The 22,013-nt window shown below is 44.0% G+C and overlaps 2 protein-coding genes across 2 annotated transcripts; one reads left to right on the forward strand and one right to left on the reverse strand.

Annotated features, from left to right (window-relative positions):
• Window positions 1-2,994: 2,994 nt before the first annotated feature.
• LOC125491094 (trypsin, alkaline C-like) lies at window positions 2,995-5,302 on the reverse strand. Its single transcript, XM_048632185.1, has 4 exons — window positions 5,298-5,302; window positions 4,117-4,311; window positions 3,427-3,718; window positions 2,995-3,075 (listed from the first exon to the last, which is right to left on the reverse strand). Exons 1-4 carry the CDS (start codon window positions 5,300-5,302, stop codon window positions 2,995-2,997), a joined length of 573 nt encoding a protein of 190 aa, XP_048488142.1.
• Window positions 5,303-20,680: 15,378 nt separating this feature from the next.
• Window positions 20,681-21,352, forward strand: LOC119690536. The gene has a single exon (XM_038105874.2). It carries the CDS (start codon window positions 20,681-20,683, stop codon window positions 21,350-21,352), a length of 672 nt encoding a protein of 223 aa, XP_037961802.2.
• The last annotated feature ends 661 nt before the right edge of the window (window positions 21,353-22,013 follow it).

The raw sequence follows: 22,013 nt of genomic DNA on the forward strand, positions 1-22,013 counted from the left end.
AATTAAATAAGTTGCATGATCAAATACTTAAGTTAAAATGTTCTTATTACCTAACGTTACTTATTGAAAAATGTAGTAGTTACTTAATCAATCTTTAAGATACAGTCCACAGAGTTAAAATTCAGTTTAAATAAAAATGCATTGTAATTTGTAAGTAAAGAAGTATGTATTCAGTCAAGTAAAGGATCTATCATATGAATTCTATCTACTTAAGGCCATTAGCATTGTATAATCACTTTTTTAAAAGGGCCTTTAATAAATGCCCTTTGGGGGGCGGTATGTTGAGTTCATTTTCTAGTAGCAAATAAACCATCAATAAGAACGCACGCTGCTCATCATTTCTCCACCTTTAAAATACAGTGACATAGTAAAATCAACCTAATTAACACCCACAAAAACATTACCTAAAGTGTAATTAAATTTCTATTTTAATTACATGTCATAATAATATTATTTTCAAACTGTTAATTATAATACCTTTGTTATTGTTTAATTTACAATTAAGAAAACAAATGATTTGGCATGTAAAACAAATCATTATAATTTTGGTTGTTAATTTATCTGACTGTTGCTTTTTCTTGGGGGGGCTTGTCGCTCACGTCCACACGGTAGGTACAAACCCAAGTTACCCTACAAGTGTCCCCTGGGTGGTGCTAACGAGTGACAACGCCGAATGTCGGACGGCGGTAAATCGACCCGACCTCCTCTCCTAGCAGAGGCGGCGATCTCCCGCCGTAAAAAAAGAGAATCACCAACACGCCTGCCAAGCGCGGTGATTATGGCAAACACACCTCCTAATGATGGAAAAAACAAAGCCCCGGCCCCCAGTCCCCGGCAGCCCCGCTATCCCGGACTCCGGTAGCGGTCACGGTAACGGCGGGGCAGGGGGTGCGAAGAATCTCCGGCAGAGAGTCGGCTACCAGCCCAACCGACCCTTGCACCTGGCAACATATAGCGCACGGACACTGAGGGAAGACGTGAAGATAGAGGAGCTGGAAGAGGAAATCAGCAAGTTAAAATGGGACATTATAGGGTTATCCGAAGTCCGACGAGAGGGAGAGGATACGGAAATTCTCCAGTCCGGAAACTTGCTGTACCACCGGGAGGGCGACCAACTGTCCCAAGGGGGTGTCGGGTTCATCGCCAACAAGTCCCTCGTCAACAACATCGTTGAAATCGGAAGTGTGTCGACACGGGTTGCGTACCTCATCCTGAGAATATCTAAACGATACTCAATGAAGGTCATACAGGTTTACGCACCCACATCTAAGCACACCGATGATGAGGTCGAACTTGCGTATGAAGACGTATCGTCTGCCCTGCGTAAGTTCACTACTCATTTCACGGTGGTGATGGGAGACTTTAACGCGAAACTCGGAAAACAAGAAGGCGGCGAGACGAAAGTGGGGTCACATGGATTTGGAGTCAGGAACCATCGTGAGCAAATGCTGGCTGACTTCTTGGAGAAGGAGGGCCTCTATATGATGAACTCCTTCTACGAGAAGAAGCCACAAAGGAAGTGGACGTGGATTAGCCCCGATGGGAAGACTAAAAACGAGATCGACTTCATATTGACGGATAAGAAGCACATATTCAATGATGTCTCAGTGATCAGTAGGGTTAAGACCGGCAGCGATCACCGACTCGTAAGAGGCACTTTGAATATAAACTGCAAAATAGAACGTCTAATGAAGTCCACGCTCCGTCCTACTCCTGCTCAAATCCAAGATCCCGAAAGCTTTCAGTCTGAGCTTTGCGACCGCCTGATATGTTTAGAGAATTGCGTTACAGTTCACGATTTAAATAATAGGTTTGTGGAAACTGTCCGAGAGGTAGGATCGAAATATTTTTCGTCCCGAACCAACCGAGGACCTCAAAAACTCTCAGATGGGACTCTGAGTCTCATAAGAGAACGGAGAGAAATGAGGTTGCAGTCTTCAGTTGATATGGTCAAATACAGACGTCTAAACAGACAGATCGCCAAAGCCAGACGTTGCGATATGAGACGCTACAATTTTAATGTAACATCACATAGCCTAAAACCATCGCGCAATTAATACGCATCTAACGATACCTCATTCATCAAAATCTATCAAGCCGGTTAGGCTACAGGAGGGAACAAAGAAACAGACATACATACATACATACATACATACATACATACAAACATACAATCGAAAAACATTACCCTCCTCCTTCGGCAGTCGGGTAAAAATGGTTAGTTATTAAAATATTTTGCTTTTAAACATACATTTTGGCAAAAACCTAAACAAAACTTAAAACTGAAATAACTTAGAAATGGTTGACTTTCGGGTAATGCATTATGGGGTTCAATCGACTGGAGATGCTTTCGTCTACAACCCATTTAAAGGAATACATCGACTTACCAATCACCCTGTATATTAGATGACCCCAAAAATTTACCAATATTCACTCATCCTTTATTTTTCTTGCGTGTCAGTGTCGTGAATGTTCAGACCCAAAAACGAACTATAACTAAGGACAAATTAATAAAATCACATAGGTATACTTATGTTTTCATATATATTTGTATAATACAAAAACGTATATGTCCACTTGTCCAGTTACTCAAAACGGATTGTTTTTGTTGTTCCAAATCCAGTCTTCGTAGACAGACACACGGGTGGCCACTCCTGAGTAGGCGTAAGCGCAGGTATGGGTAAACGTGACCACTCCCACGAGCAAGCCGTCCTGGTACATCGGGCCGCCTGCGAAGCCCCTGCAGGCGGCCTCTCCAGGCCGTCTCTCCAGGATCCCGAAGCAGATCATGTCCGGCGTGACACCCTCGATTTGTTGGATGCACTCCCAAAAGCTCACCGTGGTGACCGTCATCTCACGCAGCACCGGCGAGAAGTCCTGGTCAGGGTGCAGGCGGAAAGGAAGGGTCAGCAACAGTGGAATCAGTACTTAGGTTATATTGCTATCTCAACATCCTCAGACAGTCACTGCTTGGGTTATTGGGTTTAAGACTCTTTAATACTTTCTCCCTCGGAAGGAGTAAGGTTCCTCATTGACACAGACATTCATCTTAAACAATCCACCGTATGACATAACCTTCTCCGAGAAAGGAGGGGTAGTTATTGTTAATGTCCATCAAACCAAGCGCTAGACTTTCATTCCCTTAACTTCTCGTAATTAAGTAAATAACTAAAATAATGTCAACACACAATATCTTACACCGTGTGCGAGGGAATGTCGAATGAACGAAAACTGCCCTAGCTTCGACATCTTCTCAATACTCGACTGCGTGTTCTCCTAAAGTCATGACGGTGGTCATACATATGTACAGCAAGTCTCAATCTGTGAGCTGGATCACAGAACTACGCGACGTCGCATCACAAATAGGACACTCCTTTCACAGGTGTTCCATCGAAGTAGGGGCTGAAATCATGAAGGAGAACTGACCACGCTGCGTCCCCAGCTGGCGAGGGTGACCGACGAGCCGCTGGGCAGATGCTCCTTCGGCGGGATGGACGCCGGCTGCACCGAGGCGCTGAACACCAGCTGCTGCGCCAGGTACAGCAGACTGATGACCGCGGCGTTTTTTTTCATCATATTATTATTCATGATTGATGAAATGGATTGCTGGATCTGGAACTCCGGGTGGTTCCGGTACGAGCGCAGGCCGATGATGGTGCCCCCGGAGTTCCTGATGGAGGAACCCGCTCGGATGCGCCTACGTTCTGCGGCTACGTTCCTGCAGATGGCATGGAAAGTGTGTAAGATTAAGTAGAACTTGGAAAGTGGCGGTAATTTGCGCTATCTTGTTACACTTATGAAAGATTAAAGACTATGAGAGGATGCTTGCTGCAATAAACGATGATGACAGAGCGGCACCTCCAACCTTCAAGAGGTCCTAAAAAGTGTCTTCATTCCATGATCAAGTTCTGCTTTACTTGATGTGCCCAGTTGTGGAACTGATAGTAAGTGAATTCACTCTCTTCCATCCAAAGGTTGCTGCTAGAGATTGCTATAAGAAATATGGTCGGCCATTTGTACTGTTTTATAACAAAATAACCTTTTTTGTTCTTGTTATTTTTGTTCTTGGTGCAAATAAAGTGTATTGAAGTGTATTGTAATTGAACAGGTACATACCCGAGAAAGCAGTTAGCAGCGCTGACCACGACTAAGGGCGTGAGGATGGTGCCGGCGCACATCTGATCCCACCCAATGTTGGGCAACAGGAAGTCCACCTGCACGACAGAGGGGTACTGCTCGACCGTCGTCTCCCCGACTATCCTGTAGGTGTGGTAGGTGTAGGTTCGGGCTGCGCCGTCGCCGCGACCGCCGCTGTACAAAATTATAACAAATCTTACATCGTCTAGAACCGATAAAATTTCATTTCCACCCATAGAATGTTTCGCGTTTCACAAATATGGGCAAACGATTCTATTCAAACACAAATTTTGCCTCCCCTTTTTAACCCTTTAGGGGTGGAATTTCGGAAAATAGATTCCACTACTAAAGGGCTTCTTCTGATTCTTAGCTAGATTTTATAAATATTGTAGAAGATAATACAATATTTATACATTAGTCCCCGAGTAAGAACAAACAAATATACCAGGGGATCAAATCAAAATATTTATTGCCATATTTGGATCCTCGTTTGTACTGGAACGATGACCTTAGACCGAAAGCCAGTGGCAGCTAGAACAGGAAGGCCAGATGTGGACTGTTCTGGTACTTCTTGGGAAGTATAAATCCAGTACTGTATACTGCAGTACGCAGCGTTTAATGATTTTCATGCTGAAGATTGAGTTGGAGTGTTAACTGAAACTTAAATAAATAAATCTAGCGTATTTCCATCCAGAGGCCCGTATTGTACCAGTTCATAAGAAAGGAAACTATCGGCCTATTCTATAATTAGCTCTTTTTCCACATTGTTCGAATCTTTAGTTTGTCCCGTTATAAATATCTAATCATACTAGATCTATGATAAACATAAAGCAGCATGGTTTCCAGCGCGGTAAGTCTGTGACTACCAACATGGTTGCATTTGTGGCAGACATTGCTGAAAATTTAGTAAAACATATCCAAACCGAAGTCATTTATACCGACTTCAGCAGTGCCTTTGACATGGTTAGCCACGCGATCTTGTTACGAAAGCTTGGTAGTTACGGTATATGTGGTACGCTTCACTCCTGGTTTTCATCCTGTCTAAAGGATAGACGGTTGCAAGTGGTTGCGGATGGATGTGAATCAGATCCCTACATATCAACATCTGTGGTACCGCAAGGATCGCACCTCGGCCCAATTCTGTTTTATTATTTACTAACGACATTACTAAGCACCTACATAAAACATTGCAGCTGCACAGTCTTTGCAGATGATATGAAAATATATAGACCTGTCGCTGGAAGATGCACGTCTCATTTAAGAGAATCTTAACAGTTTAAAACAATGGTGTCACCAAAACTATTATGTCCTTGAAAGTATCTAAATGCAACCATATAAATTCACCAAAAACACCAACAAGTTAGAATCTTCGTATTTAATCGGCAGCGGGCATATAAAAGAAGTGACTGAAATTCTAGACTTGGGGCAATACTGGACAGTAAGTTGAGTTTTGGTGCTCAACTGCTCACTACAACCAAATTGTTGCAAATTCTATGTACAATGTACACAATACCAGAATAGAACGTCTGCAAAAATCATTCACAAGGCATCTTGCACACAATGAAAAGGGATTTAGTAGATGGAACGACTACAATTCCCGTTTAGAATATTTTAAAATGGTTTCGTTAGAAAATCGTAGGTAGCTAATGGATCAAATATTCCTTTGGAAATCATCAACCACCAAATATATAGTCCCGAAGCGCTCGCTTAATATTTTATTCCGTCCCGAGATTAAACCGTCGCCTTCCTCATACAACAACTTTCTACATACCTCTGCTAAAAACAAATACCACCCGATACTTATTTATTTATTTATTGAATTCTTTATTGCACAAATATAAAAATACATGTACAAAAGGTGGGCTTAATGCTAAGAGCATTTTCTACCAGCCAACCTACAGGAGGTGCAGGAAAACACGTACAAAGATGTGCAAAAAAAAAAAAAAAACGAAAAAGTATGTAAGATGAAAAAACTAAAAACTAAATAGTCACTTAATAATTATCTTAATATATAATAACAATACATTCAAATAATTATATAAATTTATAAAAGATAATAATAAAATACATATAATATTAGGATACATAAATATAATATATACAAACATATAATAATATAATATCCAGACAGGTATACGAAAATGCTATTTATTTAAGTTGCTGAGATAATGAGCGCGGGTTAGTCGCTTGAAGATGTGGCGAGAAGGGGCTTCTCTAATATTCTCGGGAAGATTATTCCATAGGCGAACGGCGGTGACAGCGAAGGAGTTAGACATAAAACCGGAATGGAAAGAGGGCAGTGCTAATAGATGATTATGGGAGGAACGGAGATGACGTGTATGAGTGTCAGAAAGAAAATCAAACATGGATTTAAGATAGGGAGGAGTATTAGGCTCGTGGAGAACGGAGAAAAGGAGACATAGGATACGAAGATTCCTACGATCACGAATGGGGAGCCATTTTAGCTGTGAACGGTACTGAGAAACGTGATCATATTTACGTAGCCCAAAAACGAAACGGATACAGGTATTCAATAAGCGTTCAAGCTTATTGAGTAGCACTTCGGTCAGATCCAAGTAACACACATCCGCATAGTCTAAGATAGGTAGAAGCAAAGAGTTTACTAAGGCTAGTTTGGTGTGTTGTGGAAGAAAGTTTTTAAGGCGAAGCATAGAGTGGAGAGAAGCGTAGATTTTGCGGGACACTTTGTCTAACTGTTGCTCCCAACTTAAGTGCTCATCTATGATCAGACCAAGATCATTGACAGTTGGAGAGAAAGGTATCACACGACCGTCAAATTGAACTGGTGGAACAGTGGTGTAGTCCAGAGAGGATAGAAGTCTTGAACTTCCTACAATTATTGCCTGACACTTTTTGGGGTTGACGGAAATGCCAAAATGCTGCGACCACCTTAGTAGGTATCTCATCGAGATCTCCATTCACCGCCGCAATGCCAGCATCAAGATCGTCAATTTTAACATGGCTGTAAATCTGCAAGTCATCGGCATACAAGTGGTAGGAGCAATGAAGGCTAGATGTGACGAAATTTATAAAAGTAGAAAAAAGTAAGGGGGAGAGAATGCCGCCTTGAGGTACACCAGCAGTCAAGTCAGCCCAGTCTGATACAACAGAAGGCCCGTTACGAATTGCTTGCTGGCGGCCTCGAAGATAAGAGGAGAACCAGCTGATAGCGGGAACAGAGATCTTGTGACATTCGAGAACGGCAAGTAACAGGTCGTGGTCGACTGCATTAAAAGCATTACTGAAGTCGACCAACACCAGAACTGTCACCCGCCGATCCTCCATGGCACATCTGATATCCTCTGTCACTTTAAGCAAAGCCGTGGTCGTACTGTGTCCCGAACGAAATCCAGACTGGAAAGGATTGAGGAGACTGCCTTTGGTAAGAAATGTAGTCAGTTGGCGATGTACGACAGATTCTAATATTTTTGACAGGAAGGGTAATATGGAAATAGGACGGTACTCATTGGGAGCGGAGGGGGCTGGAACTTTGGGAAGAGGAAGGACGTAAGCTTTAAGCCAAAGGTTCGGGAATTGTCCTGTGGAAAGGGAGTGGTTGACTATGTGGGTTATTGCAGGGAGAAGGATGTCTAGAAGTGTTGTTACCATAATACGCCCTATATTATCATGACCGACGGCTTTGGATTTCAGTGATCTTTTTGATCTCGTCCCGCGATGCTGGTGAAAATTCAAAGGAATCGATGTCTGGCGTGGCAATTATAGTATTCTTGATAATATTTAATGACAAACTCTTAGTAAGGGGATCAAGTGAGGGAACTGTGGTAAAATGGAGGTTGAGGTCATTAATATCAAACGGTATTTGAACATCTTGACTAGGAGGTTTTCCCACGCCAAGAGTCCTGAGGAATTTCCAAATCCCTGCAGGAGTAGAAAGTTCGATTTGTTCCAGGATATATCGGCGTTTAGCGTTCCTACACAGCTTGTTACACCGATTCCTTGCAGCTTTACAGACAGACCAATTTTCATCGGTCCGATGTCTTTTGAATTGACGAAAAAGACGGTCGCGATGAGCCATAGCCTTGCGGACAGTGTCGGTGAGCCAAGGCGTAGGTCGGTGTTTCAATTTGACAGGTCGGACCGGGGCGTGCTTGTCGAAAATGTGGAGTATGTTAGAGCATAAGAATGCAACCTTGTCGTCGACGCTGGGTAGGTCCTGCATGTCACTCCATTGTACCAGCGACGCATCGTGCCTAAGCTTCTCCACGTCCATCTTCGCAAAACTCCTTTGGAGTAAGACCACTGGTTTCGCTTTTGGGATACGCAATTTGTATGAACAAAAAAGAAGGTCGTGCCTAGAAAAACCGGGGGCGAGATGCTGGCCATGAGTGGCAATAAGTGAGTCATCGGAGGAGAGGATTAAGTCGATTAGTGTGTCTGAGGTGTTAGAGTGATGGGTAGCCATTAACGGCAAGACTTTTAAATTGACAGAATCGACGATTGAGAGAAATTTACGGGAACGGGAGTCAGAAACAAGTAGATCGGTGTTGAAATCACCCATGATTAAGTGATGAGAATAGTTAGAAACATGAGTTTCGAAAACCGACTCCAAGGAAGAAAAATAATTGTTGGTGGGGGGACAATAGACCACGCCAAGAAGGACTTTGCAACCAAGATTGAGTTCAAGGAGCAGGTATTCCGCGGGAGCATTACGAGCCGGAGATTGAGCTAAAACCTTATACGGAATGTTACTTTTCAGGTAGATGGCAACTCCGCCACCTCTGCACCCCTCACGATCATTCCGAACTAGAATGTAGCCCGGTAAACAGTAAGAAGTGGAGGGTAAGGTTGATTTAAGCCAACTCTCCGATACTAAGATGGCGTGAGAGGCACCACTTGAAAAGGTGTCGAGGAGCTCGCTGTAATGCGCGGGTATGCTCTGAGCGTTAATGTGACAAACATTAAGTTGTTTGGAATGAGGCGCAAAATCCTTAGCTAAAATTTCACCCAACGTCAGATCATCATCAGCGCTCAAATAAGATAACGAGGAGTCAGCCGACGCGAAAGAGTCATCATCGACAGACATAAAATATAAAAATATATGATAAATTAATATATAACTATATATAATATAAATACTATAAAATAAGATATAAAATATAATATATTTTAACTATCAAGTGACGTGACTGAAAAACTAACTGTAAGCTAAAATGAACAATTAGCCTGCACGCTCCTGCTGGCTGAAAAGTAACTTTAGTTAATAACAATAAACAAACCAATGAATTAACAAAATGATGTACCGGAATGCAAAAGTCAACATCAAACAAATGCCCATCTAAAATTAACAGCGTTTTTGGTACAGACTGAAGAGAGAGAAAAAAAAAACTTATAAAAAACGCAAACAACACAATTAAAATCTCAGAATAATAACAGTTACAATCTAACGACAACTTATTTTGGAACGTAACAAAAAAAAAAAAAAAGTTGACAGATTAACTTGACAATCTTGACATTGACACATCACGTTAAATTGATAATGACAGTCACAAAACGAAAAGTTGCAAAGAGTATTGTGGGCACTTAACAAAAAACAAAAACTATCAGTACCTTCGAGGTCGAGAAAAAGAATTAAATTACGTAACAGCGAAGAATCACCGCTTCTCCCTGGATGCAGTGGACCCTGCAGTCTTACTTCTGGTCGCAGGCGCAGTCGCACCACCAACACGACCTTTAGGCGGAGTGACCTTGCCTTGACTGCCCACCTGCTTCGCAGAGGGCCCCTTCACTGTCTCCTTGGCCTTCGGGGTGACGGCGGGGTGCTTCTTGCACAGCTCGTCCAGCGCCGCCTCGGTCACCACCTTGACCCGGCTGTCGTCGGGCAACTTCACCATGACGGCGCCACTCCTCGTCCAGCAGCTGCTGACTCCGAAGTGCCGGCGCGCGCGCATGAAGATGCGCTGCCGCGGCTTCGTCAGGAACTCGCCGACGACCACTGGAGTTGCCTTGAGCTTCGTCTTGCTGTTCCACAGTTGAGACTTAGTGGCTAGACTGGCAAGTCTAACCAAAATCGGCCTTGTGGCATCAGGACGACGGGCACCAAGCCTGACACACTGCACCATGGAGCTTCTGTTGAATTCCGAGATCCCCATGAGAGAGACCACAGTGTCGCAGATCAATGCAGAGGGATCATCATTGTCTTCCTCCTTGATGCCTGTGAAGAGGAGGACATTCCGACGGGTCTGGCAATCCATCTCATCGACTTGAGTGGCGACACTGAGGATCTGTTCCTGCAGCAGGCGCAGCATGGGCAGCACGGACTCCTTGAAGCTGATGTAGTCCCGCGTGAGCTCCTCGAGGTCCAGCTTCTTGGAGGATGTACTGATGCTCCCGAGTCTCCTCTCAAAATCTTCCATTCGAGCAGCCATTGTTCTTTCAAGCGTCATCTGGGTTTCATGTAGTGCTTGAGAGGTCATCATTATGTTGTGATTTGTGATATTATAATTATGAAAGTTGTAGTGGGTTCAAAGGTCAACCAGCAGGTGGGTGTGCAAATACTATTAATGCATAGACCAAACAATTGTATAACAATTTTTGACCGAATTTGTATATATTGTGATCAATAAATTTTAATAATTTTTGATTTAAAGTTAATTAATTAATAGTTATTAATTAAAGATTAAAAGACAAGTGTTGACTTTTTTTGCACATACCCCCAAAAAAAAAAGTATATAGTAAGATACTTCCCGGTATACCGTATGTTATTGGGGTACAATAGGATAAACGCAATACTTCACGAAAAAATATAAATATTGACGTTTATCATGATTCTCTCGGCTCATAAAAGAATAAATTACTGGACGCCCTATCATCAGCCAATAATCATCCACTGCTGGACATAGGCCTCTCCCAAGGAGCGCCACAACACTCGGTCCTCGGCCTTCCTCATCCAACCACTACCCGCCACCCGCCTATGGTCGTCAGTCCAGCGGGCAGGAGGGCGTCCCACGCTGCGTTTGCCTGTTCGTGGTCTCCACTCGAGAACTCGTCTACCCCAACGGTTATCGGTTCTTCGGCAGATATGACCAGCCCACTGCCACTTCAGCTTGCATATTTTGACAGCTATGTCGGTAACCTTAGTCCTCTGACGGATAACCTCATTTCTGATACGATCCATCAGAGAAACCCCAAGCATAGCTCTCTCCATAGCACGCTGAGTGACTTTAAATCGGTGGACCAGTCCTACCGTCAGTGTCCACGTCTCTGCACCATACGTCATCACTGGCAGGACGCACTGGTTGAAGACTTTTGTCTTCAGGCTCTGAGGAATGGCCGAGGAGAATATGTGACGAAGTTTCCCGAATGCAGCCCAACCCAGTTGGATGCGCCTTGCAGCCTCCTTGAAGTTGCTTCTGCCTAGCCGAATAGTCTGCCCGAGGTAGACATATTCTTGCACAACTTCGAGTGTTGCCTCACCAACGGCGACCGGCTCCGGTTTGATGTAAGCATTGTACATGACTTTCGTCTTGTCCAAGTTCATTCCGAGGCCTACACGTCGGGAAGCAGCATTTAGGCCACTTAGCATCCAGCTGAGTTCCTGCAGAGATTCTGCCATAATAACGATGTCGTCCGCGAAGCGGAGGTGTGACATGTACTCGCCATTTATACATATGCCATGTCCTTTCCAGTCCAACGTCTTAAAGACATCTTCCAATGCATTGGTGAACAGTTTCAGAGATATTACATCCCCCTGTCTCACTCCACGTTGCAGTTGGATAGGTCTTGTCTTGTGGTCCTGTACTTGGACAGTCATAGTAGCGGCATTGTACAGACATCCCAACACCTCGATATAGCGCCAATCGATTTGGCATCTCTGCAAGGATTCCAAAACTGCCCAGGTCTCGATGGAGTCGAAGGCTTTTTCATAGTCCACAAAGGCTAGACACAGAGGCTGATTATACTCTTCGGTCTTCTGTATAATCTGCCTTACTGTGTGGATGTGGTCTATTGTACTAAAGCCTTTTCGAAACCCAGCCTGCTCTGGGGGCTGAAACTCGTCTAACTTTTGGGCAAGACGGTTCGTGATAACCCTTGAGAACAGCTTGTATACATGGCTTAAAAGCGAGATCGGTCTATAGTTCTTCAGAAGGGTTTTGTCACCCTTCTTAAAGAACAATACCACGACGCTCTCAGACCATGCCTCCGGTGTAATGCCATTGTGAAGAACCGAATTGAAGAGCCTCTGGAGCTGTTCGAGGATTGCAATACCTCCAGCTTTCAGAAGCTCTGTAGTAATTCCGTCTTCACCCGGAGCCTTGTTGTTTTTAAGCTGCTCAAGGGCTATCCTAATCTCACCTATGTCGACGTCAGTGATGTCGTCAGTGTAGTGGCGTATTAGTGGCGCTCTGGAATCGGTAAGCTGCGCCACACACTTCTGCGCGTGTGAAGCATAAAGTTGTCCGTAAAAACCTTCGATTTCGGCAAGAACCTCCGGCTTAGAGGCAACGATATTACCATCTGCAGACCTCAACTTCGTCAAGTGGCTTCTCCCAAGTTGCTGAACGAAGACTTTTGACCCCCGATTTTGCTCAATTGCTGCTTCTATGGCGCGTGTGTTGGAGCGACGGAGATCTCTTCGTATCAGCTTCTTTATACGCTTGTTGAGTACCCGTAGTTCTGACGAAGTGTCACCTGCCGACGGAAATTCGCGCCTCTGCCTCATAAGCTCGAGTGTCTCGCTTGAAAGTTTAGACTCCTTGCTTTTGCTTCTCACGCTAAAATGTCTGTGGCCCACCTCACGAAGAGCCTTCACTATTTGGATTGTATCCGCGTCAATATCCGTAGTGGTTTCCAGCGATTCGAATCGGCTCTGTAGTTCTCTCTGGAAGCTGGTGTTGCCAGCTCTAATTTGGTGTAGTGTGGGACGAAGGGTCGACTTCACCAGACGTCTCCTCTCCAGCTTGAAGTTAATATTCAGAGTACCTCGGAGAAGTCGGTGATCACTCCCAGTTTTAAACCTATTGATCACTGAGACATCTCTGAATATGTGCCGCTTGTCAGTCATAATGAAGTCGATTTCGTTTTTCGTCCTACCATCGGGGCTTGCCCATGTCCACTTCCTCTGGGGCTGTTTCTCAAAGAAAGAATTCATCAAGTACAGCCCCTCCCTTTCGAGGAAGTCAACAAGCATTTGCCCTCTCTGGTTTCTGCTACCAAAGCCATGAGGTCCTACCCTCGATTCGTCGCATTCTTGTACTCCCACTTTGGCGTTGAAGTCCCCCATCACAACGGTGTATTGGGTCTTAGCAGTACACTTGATAGCTCTAGAGATATCTACGTATACTGCTTCGACTTCTGTGTCAGAGTATGCCGAGGTTGGTGCATATACCTGTACGACCTTCAAGGAATACCTCTCAGTTAGTTTTAGTACTAGGTACGCTACCCGATTCAACACACTGCTGATCTCCACTACGTTGTTGACAAGGGTCTTGTTGACGAGGAATCCTACGCCACCTTGGGACAGTTGGTCGCCCTCGCGATGGTAGAGCATGTGGCCGGACTCCAGGGTCATCGTGTCCTCGCCCTCTCTATGGACTTCTGATAGCCCTAAGATGTCCCATTTTATTTTGCTAAGCTCTACCTCGAGTTCTACCATCTTCTCGTCGTCTCTCAGTGTCCGTGCGTTGTATGTCGCCAGTTGTAGTCGTTGATGGCAGCCATTCGTAACCCGGGGATTCTTCGCACCCCCTGCCCTACCGTTACCTAGGCCGCTGCCGTAGTCAGGAATAGTAGGGCTGCCGGGAACTGGGGGCCGGGGCTTTGGGTGTGACTCCATGGAGGATTTTGCCATAATCACCACGCTTGGCAATGCGGGTTGGTGATCGCAGGGCTACACTTTTCGTACCGGTGACGCTGCTGCCCATCGCCGGCCTATGGGATTTAGTGTAGTTGTTTTTGGATGGTTATACCGCCATCATCCGGTCGCCAGAGCCTCGTCTGTTATTTAGCAGGGTGCACCACGGGCAGGTGAGGTTGGCAATTGGTTCATTCGGATGTTTAGAACCCTTACACCCCTACATTTAGGTTAATTAGGTTTAGTTTTTTTTTTCATTTTATCTACTTACTAGCTGTTCCCGCGCGCTTCGCTTCGCCTTAAAAAGTTTTCCCGTGGGAATTCCGGGATAAAAAGTAGCCTATGTTCTTTCCCAGGGTCTAGACCGTATGTATACCAAATTTCATTCAAATCCGTTCAGTAGTTTTGGCGTGAAAGAGTAACAGACAGACAGACAGACAGACAGACAGACAGACAGACAGACAGACAGACACAGTTACTTTCACATTTATAATATTAGTTAGGATTAGGATAGTTGCATGTTAGTTTAAGTCAGCTGTTGTGAATATAAAAATGCCGTGTTCACCAATAATTGGGTTACGGACGTGCACAATTCTTGTATAAAATAATATTAAAACATGTAATATGTATGCTATCCGTTTGGTGTAACCGTATATCATCATCATTATCATCATTGGCCACACCAATTCCGGGTTTGATTTTGGAGTTTTCCTTCTCCTAGACGGTTGCAGACCAATGCTTAGGGGCCGTCACCCCTGCTGCTTGGTTGGGGACTGCTTATTTAATTCGCAGTTGGCTACTATATCTAGTAGTCGTTCACCATCCACCACCTGTGACCCCGACGATAGCCTACAGCACAGCCACGTCTGTGGAGAGGGCACTTCACCCACGTCAGCTTAGCTGCGTGGAAAACAACACGGGGAGTGGCAGTGACCGGTTTTAAGTCCGCACACATGGGCGTAAGTGCGGGCGCCAGGGGTCACTCCTGACAGTGGGAGGGTCCATCGTAGACCCATTGACCGGTTACCGCCCGCTTCAGCTGGGCAGCCCCCGGCCAATATGGTACTGGTCCGTCCCGGCATTGACTGTTCCTTTAGGGTGTGGGGAACAAACAGGCTTCCCCTGTATGTTGATGCTGTGCTAGTTACACCTGGTACTAGAAATGTGACAAAAAAGGTAAACGCTTACACTGCCCTGCGTTTTGGGACATGGAATGTCCGGACAATGAGGACAGGCCTCCCGGACATCAGTGGATGCTCTCCAAGCGCACAAGATCTGCGCAAAACATCGGTTATCGATCTTGAACTAACCAGACTCAATGTCAGTATTGCTGCGCTCCAAGAGACTAGGCTCCCTGATGAGGGCTCGATGTGCGAGCAAAACTACAAGTTCTTTTGGAAAGGCAAAGCACTTAATGAACACCGTGAATACGGCGTAGGATTTGCGGTTCGAAACGACCTCCTAAGCTCAATAGAAGGTCCTCGCGGAATTTCTGACCGCATAATGGTCCTGCGTCTTTTAACCACCTGCGGCTATGTTACTATTATTTCCGCATACGCTCCAACACTGAAGTCCTCTGCCGAGTCTAAAGATGAGTTTTACGATCAACTGTGCATCACAATGCGTGAAATACATCCTGGAGACCGCATCTTAATCCTGGGTGACTTTAATGCCCGCGTCGGGCAAGATGATCAAGCATGGCCCGAGTGCCTTGGTAAATACGGCGTGGGTAAACAAAACGAGAACGGCCAGCGCTTGTTGGAATTCTGTTGCAAATACCAGCTATGTGTTACAAACACTTACTTCAAGGGCAAACTAATGCGTCGTGTCTCCTGGAAGCACCCTCGTTCTGGATACTGGCATCAACTGGACGTTGCCTTGACAAGGAGAAAAGACCTGAGAGATATTACGCAAACGAGGACTTTCCACAGCGCTGATTGTGACACTGATCACTCCCTTGTGATATGCAAAGTTCGCCTTACGCCCAAAAAGATTCACTCTAGTAAAATTCCCGGGAAAAAGAAATTAATGCTCTCTAATACCAGGAACGCAGAACTAGTGAGCAAATTTAGTGATTTGGCAAGTCATATCGCAGGAACTTGGGATCCCGACGCTTCACTGGACTTGGAGTGGCAGTCTATCAAGTCACTTCTGACAAAATCCGCTGGTAAAGTTTTTGGCTATGATACATCAAAATCTCACGACTGGTTCGCAGAGAACAAAAACCACCTGTTGCCTTTACTCGATGCAAAACGTCAAGCCTCTCTAAACCATCGGCTTAACCCTTGCACTGCAACAAGAGATGAACTCCGGACGGCTAAGTCTAATCTTCAGCGGAAAAGTCGCCAGTTTGCAAATGAATTTTGGCTGAAACTCTGCGAAAACATCCAGATCTGTGCTGCCGTTGGAAACCTGTCTGGTGTTTTTGCAGGGATCAAACAAGCTATTGGACCTTTACCAAAGAAATCAGCTCCTTTAAAAGAACTCGACGGTTCCGTTATTACTGACGGCAATCGACAACTGAACCGATGGGTAGAACACTACACTGAGCTGTATGCACATCCGGTCAATATCGATCCTGAAGCTGTGGTCGCCATCCACGAACTGGAAACTTGGCACGAGCTCGATCAGCTTCCCACCGCAAGTGAACTGCATAAAGCTGTCACTCTACTTAAAAACGGCAAAAGCCCCGGTGAGGACGGCATTTCTGCTGAACTTCTTAAGATCAGGTGCTTGTTGCCAATCCTACACAATTTTCTAGGAAAGTGCTGGGAGCACGAACGTTTCCCCGACGATATGCGCGACGCAAATATTATTACCTTGTATAAGGGAAAGGGGGACCGCGGGGATTGCAATAATTACCGCGGCATTTCCCTTCTTAGCATCGTCGGTAAGCTGTTTGCGAGGGTCATCTTGGCTAAACTCCAGCGACTTGCCGAGCGTGTATATCCCGAGGCCCAGTGCGGATTTCGCTCCGGACGCTCAACTACGGATATGATATTTACCTTACGCCAGTTGCAGGAAAAGTCACGTGAACAAAATAGTCCCCTTGTGATAGCTTTTGTAGACCTCAACAAAGCGTTCGATACTGTAAGCCGGGAGGGTCTTTACATCGCTATCAGAAAGATAGGGTGTCCACCAAAACTTCTTAACTTGGTGAAGTCTTTCCACGAGGGTATGCAGGGTGCCGTTGTTTATGACGGTAGAAAGTCGGCTTTGTTTGATATGCGGAGAGGAGTGCGCCAGGGTTGCGTTCTAGCACCGACACTTTTTGGCATTTTCTTCTCCCTGCTTCTTAAAGCTGCTTTTGAGGACTCAGTTCAGGGAGTGTATTTGCACACAAGAACTGACGGAAAACTTTTTAACTCCACCCTACTTAGGTCACGCACTAAACGAGAAGACCTATATATCGACTCAATGCTCTTTGCCGATGACGCTGCCTTTATTGCTAGGTCTCCGCGGGATTTGCAAGTTATCATAAATAAATTCGCGCATGCCTGTTCCCTCTTTTCCATGTCAATTAATGCAAAGAAGACAGTCGTTTTAGCACAAGGCTTCAGCCAGAAACCGACAATTTTGTTGGATGGTGTGCCCCTTGACGTTGTGGATCAATTTTGCTATCTAGGATCCAATATATCAAGCAATTTGTCGTTGGACGTGGAAGTTGGAAGCCGACTGGGTAAAGCGGCTACGACGTTTGGGAAGCTTAGTAGCAGAGTGTGGTCAAACAACCATCTTACAACTAGGACAAAAATGATTGTGTATCAAACCTGTGTCCTGAGCACACTCTTGTACGGAGCGGAAACATGGACGTCGTATACAAAGCAAGAAAGGAGACTCAACAATTTTCACATGCGCTGTCTCCGTAGCATATTAAACATCACTTGGCAAGACAGGGTCACTAACGAAAGGGTGTTGCAAATTGCACAGCTTCCCAGTATTACCGCAATGCTTAAACAGCGGAGATTGCGATGGCTGGGGCATGTGCATCGGATGGATGCCACTCGTTTACCAAGACGTACTCTGCTAAGCCAAATCGCTTTCGCTAAGAGAAAGGTGGGACGTCCAATGCTACGTTTCAAGGACTGCTGCAAGCGCGACATGACTTCCTTTGGAATCGATCCTGACACATGGGAGACTGTGGCGCATGACAGATCGAAATGGCGGAGCGTATTAAAGCAGGGAGTTAAAAAACACGACGAAGTCTGGCTAAACAATATAAAGCGGAAAAGACTTCGTACAAAGGAAGTACCTTGTGCGATTTCGCAATTCACCTGCGATCTCTGTGGGAGAAAGTGTGGTGCCGCGATTGGACTTTACAGCCACAGGAGAAGATGTGGTGTGCCATCCGCCACCTAGTGCCTCTGCTCTGGATATGCTGTAACTATCATCTGTTAAGATGCTGTGGCCACTGATATCATCATTGGCCACAACATCTTGGTCAGATGATAGTCGCAGCGTCAATTCATTGGATGGGAAGAGGTTGGTGCCGTAACCGTAACCGTATATAAATAAATAAATAAAAAACATAATAACCACGTTGATAACTTGAGATGAGATCCAAGAATTCTACGAAATACCTAAAACATATAAGTATAAAAGCGGAAGTGTGTAATTATGGAGGGTGTTTTTTACTCTTTCACATAAGTAAAAAGTACTGAACGGCTTTGAAGAAATTATGGTATGGATGAAGCTGACACTAGGGCATGCAATACCGGATATTGTTTCAATACCGGTATTGAACTTGACATTGACATTGACGTTGACATTGACATTGACATTGACATTGACATTGACATTGACATTGACATTGACATTGATATTGACATTGACATTGACATTGACATTGACATTGACATTGACATTGACATTGACATTGACATTGACATTGACATTGACATTGACATTGACATTGACATTGACATTGACATTGACATTGACATTGACATTGACATTGACATTGACATTGACATTGACATTGACATTGACATTGACATTGACATTGACATTGACATTGACATTGACATTGACATTGACATTGACATTGACATTGACATTGACATTGACATTGACATTGACATTGACATTGACATTGACATTGACATTGACAATGACATTGACATTAGGGTTTCGTTTTTCCCGACCTTTTTCTGTTCCCGGGAAACGGGAATTTATTTTAAATTATTGGTTTTGCTAATTTTGGGTATTAAAAGTCTATTAAAACACTTACAATTAAATAAAATATACATTTATCACTCGTATAGGTAGAAAAAAGCAACAGTCAGATAAATTAACAACCAAAATTATAATGATTTGTTTTCCATGCCAAATTATTTGTTTTTCTTAATTGTAAACTAAACAATAACAAATGTATTATAATTAATAAGAGTTTGAAAATAATATTATTATGACATAGGTATAATTAAAATAGAAAATTAATGACACTTGAGGTAATGTTTTAGAAAAATTAATTGATTCAACGATTTATCGCTCAACCTACTTCTTATTTTGGTTTTTTCTATGCGTTAGTAATTTTATAAAAAAAATAAACGCGGACACAAAACGGGGACATAAAAAAAATATGTCAGGCGTCACACAAGCGTTAGCTTTTACATGCTCTTTGGTCACATATGTAAAAGCCGATCAATTGTTTGGTTTTAGGTAAGAGAAACAGATAGATAAAAGTGTCATGTGTCTATATACAGTGCCACAAACTTATCAGTTCCGGTGACAGCACATACATGTTTAATATTTCTTAATTCTATAGGATTTTAAGTTTGCTCGTATTGTTAATTCGCTCTTGCGGTGTTAAATTAGTAAGTTCAGAGAACGGAACGTGACGGCTTAACGTAAACACAGCTAACAATTCAATCGGTTTAATTTTCACAATTTAAATTAGAAAACAGCTCTAAAAGTGCAGTGAAGCTTGAGTGGCATCGAGTTCATAACTCGAGGCATTGGTTTTACCCAGGAGCTTCAAAAGATCAACCCAAATTCGTGAGTAATTACCAAATGAACTCTCGCTTAACCCCAAAAAGGAACTTTGACGGTTTCCAGATAGAAAGATAGGACAATAACAAACGTCAAACAAACTGACAAATGTCAACAAGTGACAACTGAGCAACCAATCGGAAAGCGAAGCGCGCTGTCACTCAACCGTCCAACACCTGTCAGTGTCAATAACGTTCCGTTTGAAGGAAACTTACAGCAGTGTTTATTTGTTTGCACAGTGTATACTGTATTCTCAACAAATATGCCTCCTAATGACTTTGGTAAATGTGCTGCCTGCCGCGGAGCTATCAAATCGTCCCAATATCTGAGTTGTAACGCGTGCAAGCTAAGATACGATATCGATTGTATAGGGATATCTACCCAGCGCTTTCATAGCTTCTACGCCCCAGACTAAGAGCGGAGGAACAACTGGAAATGTCCGGAATGCTCCAGCAAGACGCCAAAAACATGTAACCGCGATACATCTGTGCGTCCACCCCTCCCGCCAACTCGAAGTGGAGAGCAGGACCGCCCGCCACATGACGACTACGTGACTAAGCGGAACACTAAACTTGGTCAAAAGAAACCAGCGCCACCCTCACCGAACAACGATGGCTGCTCGCAGTGCCCAGACGACGAAATAGTAACCGAGCCCAAGCTTCAAGCGATACAAAACATATGGAACCGCTTGTCTCAGAACTACGACTAATGCGTCAGACGATGGCACAAATGCAGAACGAATTTGCCGAGCGATTCGAAGGTCTAGCAAGTAAAATAACAGCTTACGAAAAGCACATGCAGGAGAAGGACAAGCTGATTTTAGACCTGAAATCACAGGTCGCTGTTCTGCAAGAACAAGTAGATAGGCAATCTCATGAATCCCTTAGATATGAGCTGGACATCCTGGGTCTCACTGAAACTCCCAACGAAAACCCCTACCACCTGGTTTTGACAACTGCTCAGAAAATAGGGCTAACCATGGACGAGCGTGACCTTGATTATGTGAGGCGAGTAGGCCCACGGGGTAAAGAGGCAGAGGACAGACTGCCCCGCCCTCTGGTGGTCTCCTTCACACGTAGGACTAAGAGAAAGGAGTTCCTCAAACAAGCAAAAGCTCGGCGTTGCCTCGATAGCAAGAATGTCGCTGGAAGCGGACCTGAAAGGAAGATGTATGTCAACGAACGTCTCACCACTGGAAACCGACAGTTATTTCGGGCCGCCCGAATCTGGACCAAAGCTCAAGGATTCAAACATTGCTGGGTCAGAAATGGCACAGTCTACGTTCGGAAAGGAGAAGGCCGAGATGGAAGCCCAGCAATCCCAATTCGAACATCTGAAGATCTACAGAGGATGTCAGCCAAGAATATACATAACTTGCAGCCAAGCGAATAGCCTGCTTAGTTACGGACTTCGCTTTTGTTTCTACATAATATATCTCATGTTAATTGTTTATCAACATAGCTTATCAATGTTTACTTTTCATACAAACAAATTACACATCTTACATACACCAACGCACTATCGACACCGAACACTACACGATTCAAACATTCAAAACACGATCAAGTATCCTTCAGCATTGCTTTCAAAACTCTCTCTTCTGGTTTTCGCTCACTTATTTTTGTATGCTAGAATCATCCGACATATTAATTGAAATTTTTCAACAACATCCTTCACAAATGGGTTTAGTATTAGCATTCACCGCCTCACTCGATTCTTACATACATAAATATAATGTTATTTATTTTTAGAAAATCAATTTATGCATAATGACAACTTTAGACTTAATACATGAGATAGATAACTCTATGAATATTGAATGCTATTCTATTCCCTCTCCAGAAGAGTGTGGGAAAATTATATCGAAACATGAAGTTACACTTCTGCACGTAAATATTCGTAGCATGCAAAAAAACTTTGAATTTTTATCAGTAATGTTAGCAAGATTGAAAATTTCATTTGACGTAATTGTTCTGAGCGAATGCTGGATAAATGATTCCTCGATAGTCAAACAAATTGATGGATACACATCATACAATACAAAAAAATACAT

The sequence above is a fragment of the Plutella xylostella genome, chromosome 31, assembly GCF_932276165.1.
Source record: "Plutella xylostella chromosome 31, ilPluXylo3.1, whole genome shotgun sequence".
Classification (NCBI taxonomy): Eukaryota; Metazoa; Arthropoda; class Insecta; order Lepidoptera; family Plutellidae; genus Plutella; species Plutella xylostella.

Excerpts from the sequence above, each read along its gene's own strand:
- LOC125491094 (XM_048632185.1), bottom strand. Across the intron at positions 3,719-4,116 it reads GCTGCTAACTGCTTTCTCGG|GAACGTAGCCGCAGAACGTA; the intron begins GTATGTACCTGT and ends TGCCATCTGCAG. Across the intron at positions 3,076-3,426 it reads CCAGCTGGGGACGCAGCGTG|GTTATGTCATACGGTGGATT; the intron begins GTCAGTTCTCCT and ends TTCTCGGAGAAG.
- LOC119690536 (XM_038105874.2), top strand. The coding sequence starts at position 20,681 with ATGGCACAAATGCAGAACGAATTTGCCGAGCGATTCGAAGGTCTAGCA.